Genomic DNA, 3,586 nt, shown 5'->3' with positions numbered 1-3,586 from the left:
CCATCAGCAGTGCCTAGATGCCGCGCTAAGGGCTTTTTGCCTTTCCCCTAGGTGTGGCGCGGTGTGCTTCTCCAAGGGGGCGGTCAGACTGGCTCGGTCTGACCGGTTCTCTGTTCCGGTTCTTCCTGACGCGTTCCGGATCTCCGTTTCGGCTCGTTTTAGCTCGTTTTTCGCCCATTTTAATCACGATCAAATCCCGGAACCTACGACACATAAAAACGTTTGTACTATACAAATATGGACTAAAAACAAACAAAAACTATTAAAATATTAAATAGAATAAACATGAGAAACATATATATTTAGCATTATATCAAATATCCCCACACTTATTCTTTTTTTGTCCCTGAAAAAGTTTGATGCAGTTGGATCAGAATCGGAAAATTAAAGTCTAACAAACAAATAGGTTAATTTTTAAAGCTCAGAAAAAACGCAAAAACCGTGATCACCGATATTGTTGTCCACTTAAACCCATGCCTTAATCTTTACCGAGACAAATATGATCCGACATTTTTTTACTCAGTGGTTTACGCAATTAAGACCCGCTTATTTTCAGCTATTACCGGACCAGATCACCCCAACTTGCTTAAACCTCAAAATTAGCAAATTTAAAACTTTTGTTGCTCTATTTTTTGATGAATAGCTAAGACGATCAAGGGTATTGTTTATCCACCTAAGCTTAAGCATCAAAGTCTACCAAGCAGCCATTAGATACGATTAAGTTTCAATTAATTTATAGCTAGTGTTCCCCAAAACATGACATACCCCCGTTATCAAGCAACACCCCGAACCCTTCACCATAGGTGAGTATGCAAAATTTCATCTGTAGGGCTTACATGTAGCGTGTCCCCTGTGGTTCGTTTCTTAATGGTAATGAGACACGAGCAAGGGGACCTCACATGGCTAACAGCGTGGATGATCAAGTCTGTAGTGAATTTTGTACTGTTGTGATCATGTTTATAGACTTATAAGGGTTTGCTCTTTTTGGCTTAATTTTAAACATTCACAACCTCATTTGGAATTGTGGATACCCAGATGAATAGTCGGCATACAGACCCATGGTCTCCGGACCCGAAGCATCCCATCAATACAGGATTTGAGGTTATAAAACCATACGCCAATGAGGTGTAAAACACTAAACTAGCAGCTTTAAGTTTATATCACAGGCTACACGACATACTTTAACGTTAAACCTACCCAAGCATCATATGATAACGTATTCAGATTTTTAAAATTTATGATATTTTCACTTTTTCATACCAAAATTTGAGGCTTGGGTATGGCCCGACCTTTCATTACTTATTTTCCACGGACAAAACGCTTTACCCACAAGAGAATTCCGTTTTAACCATTTTATCAAATTTGCCCTTTCATTTTCAAGGCTGAGCCTATCGACACATCCTAAGTTAAGTGCGTTTTCTATTATTTATCTCATATTATTAGTAGTTTGAAAAACCGATTTCCCGATAAATATCATCATCTCCCACTTTAACGCAAAAAAACTATATTCAAGAGACATTTTTAAAACATTTTTCAATTTTTTTTTCAATTTTTTTGTTTTCAATTTTTTTTATTTTTTTAAATCAAACTACGACTCAAATATCCTATCCCCACACTTAAATTTTGCAATGTCCTCAATGAAAGGATAAGGACGACTTAAAACAAAAATAAAATAAAATTAAGATAAAGACGAACTACAAAAACTAAGACTCTAAAAATTTTAAAAACAAAATAAGAAGTTAATATGCTAGATAATGGAAAAGACTTAGCTGGTAATATGCACATGAAACATGAGGCTAAGGTCTTCTTCCATGAATGCCCTCTAACTACGAACGTGTTCAGCAATTGGTAATTCCTTTTCTCACGAACGCAAGCGGCAAAACCAAATAAACATATCTAAAAATGTATCTTATCAAAATGATAGATATTAAGCATTCAAAGTGTTTCACATCAACCGACAAATAAATCATGAATAATTAACAACAAATAATAAATATAAAGTATACGTTTTAGCTGCTCCATCATCCCAACACTTGTTTTTTTCAATATACTCTTCCTTGGGGATCGTCTCTCTAGTTCACTCAATCTTTCTTTTACCTAACAAAACTCAAAAATACAAAAACAAAATAAAACTACAAAAAACTACGTTAGTGACTCGATTAATTATACAAACTTCGCGAAGCCTCCCCACACTTGAACTTAATCAGGAGGTTTCTCCTTAATCTGGACCCTATCTAACCCGTTTAGTTCCACCCGGAATTTATCAAACAGTAATATATCAATGATGGAACCGCAAAATATTACCTTTGAATTAAAAAATCAGTAACGGGTCAGACCACCTATATTTAAACTTACCTGGCAGTAGCCGAATGCGTTGTAAGTATCGAGAAGACTGGTCATGTTTGACATTTAATGGTTGTTTCACTCTTGTAGACCATCTTCTAAAGTATACGCAAGTTCGGTTTTCGAGTAACCTATCATCCTCGACCTTCTCCCGTGGTTTGAATTCCCTATAAGCATTCAAAACACAGTCCACGGGTCGGCAATAGTGTTCTTCCTTTAACACCACATCCTCATCTACACTGTCCTCTACAAGTAGGGCCTCGAAAAACGCAACATCCTCATTAACGTCTAATGTGTCTCCCCCGTCATAATCCGACAATCCATCCAACTCCAGATTCAAGAATTCATCTTCCTCATTAAGCTCATTATCAACCTTAACCATATCCTCAACACCAAACATTAGCTCGAATGACTCTCCCAATTCTATCTCTTCCTCAAACACAGGTTTCACCATAACTGATCTCAGATATGCAGCCACTCCACCTCGTCACAATCATCATCGGAGTCACTACAAAACTCAGTACAATTAGCAACATATACCTGTAAAACCTGAGGTGGGATTTCATCAGCCACTCGTGTCTCCGTATCCGGGATGAGCTCCTCTTCCTCATCTACATATTCCATGATTGGCTCTTTCCCTTCTTCTAGAAACGTCGGGAACAACTCGCCTAACCGATTCATGTATCCCAAATAGTTTCCTTCCGCATCAAACTTATAACCAGGTGTCGTTTGCTCCTCCAGCTGCACACTCTCCTCTTCGTTTATCTCATTATCAGAGTCACTCCAAAAATCAATAATAGCATGTGAAACCGGAGGTGGGACTTCAACATCCATTTTTGTCTCCTTTACTTGAGTGATCTCCTGATCTGACTGCTCAACATATTCCAAAGATCTCAACCTCTCCATTTCATCTTCTTCATCCAGTCTCCTAGAAATTTCTTCTACTTGACGTTGGAGATCTGTAATAATATCCTGGTGATTTTTGAAGATGGTATCATGCTCAACGACCATCTTTTGGGTATCTGTAGCCATGTATTGGACCAACATCTTTTCTATCCTACCCATAGCAGCTACATCCTCATCAGAAAGGCTTTTAGAAAATTGATCATAACACTGTTCCTGGTTTTGCTGAGGTTGCTGATACGAAGTATCAAAATAATACAGAAGGGTTAACATAATGATGTGCCAAACACCCCACGTATTGTGGACATATAAACGCAAAATGGGGTCCGCCACAAATCTC

General features: G+C 37.9%; 1 protein-coding gene across 1 annotated transcript; it reads right to left on the bottom strand.

The window, feature by feature from the left end:
- Window positions 1–2,093: 2,093 nt before the first annotated feature.
- On the bottom strand, window positions 2,094–3,249 carry LOC143622822 (uncharacterized). The gene is made up of 3 exons (XM_077093866.1): window positions 2,884–3,249; window positions 2,475–2,776; window positions 2,094–2,097 (listed from the first exon to the last, which is right to left on the bottom strand). The coding sequence occupies exons 1-3, from the start codon at window positions 3,247–3,249 to the stop codon at window positions 2,094–2,096; spliced, it is 672 nt and encodes a 223-aa protein (XP_076949981.1).
- Window positions 3,250–3,586: the final 337 nt, after the last annotated feature.

The sequence above is a fragment of the Bidens hawaiensis genome, unplaced genomic scaffold (genome assembly GCF_021521415.1).
Source record: "Bidens hawaiensis isolate Kalapana, Puna unplaced genomic scaffold, B.hawaiensis_p1.1 tig00000369_1, whole genome shotgun sequence".
Taxonomy (NCBI): Eukaryota; Viridiplantae; Streptophyta; class Magnoliopsida; order Asterales; family Asteraceae; genus Bidens; species Bidens hawaiensis.
Note: the sequence above shows the minus strand (reverse complement) of the source record. Positions and strands in the feature narration are given on the sequence as shown.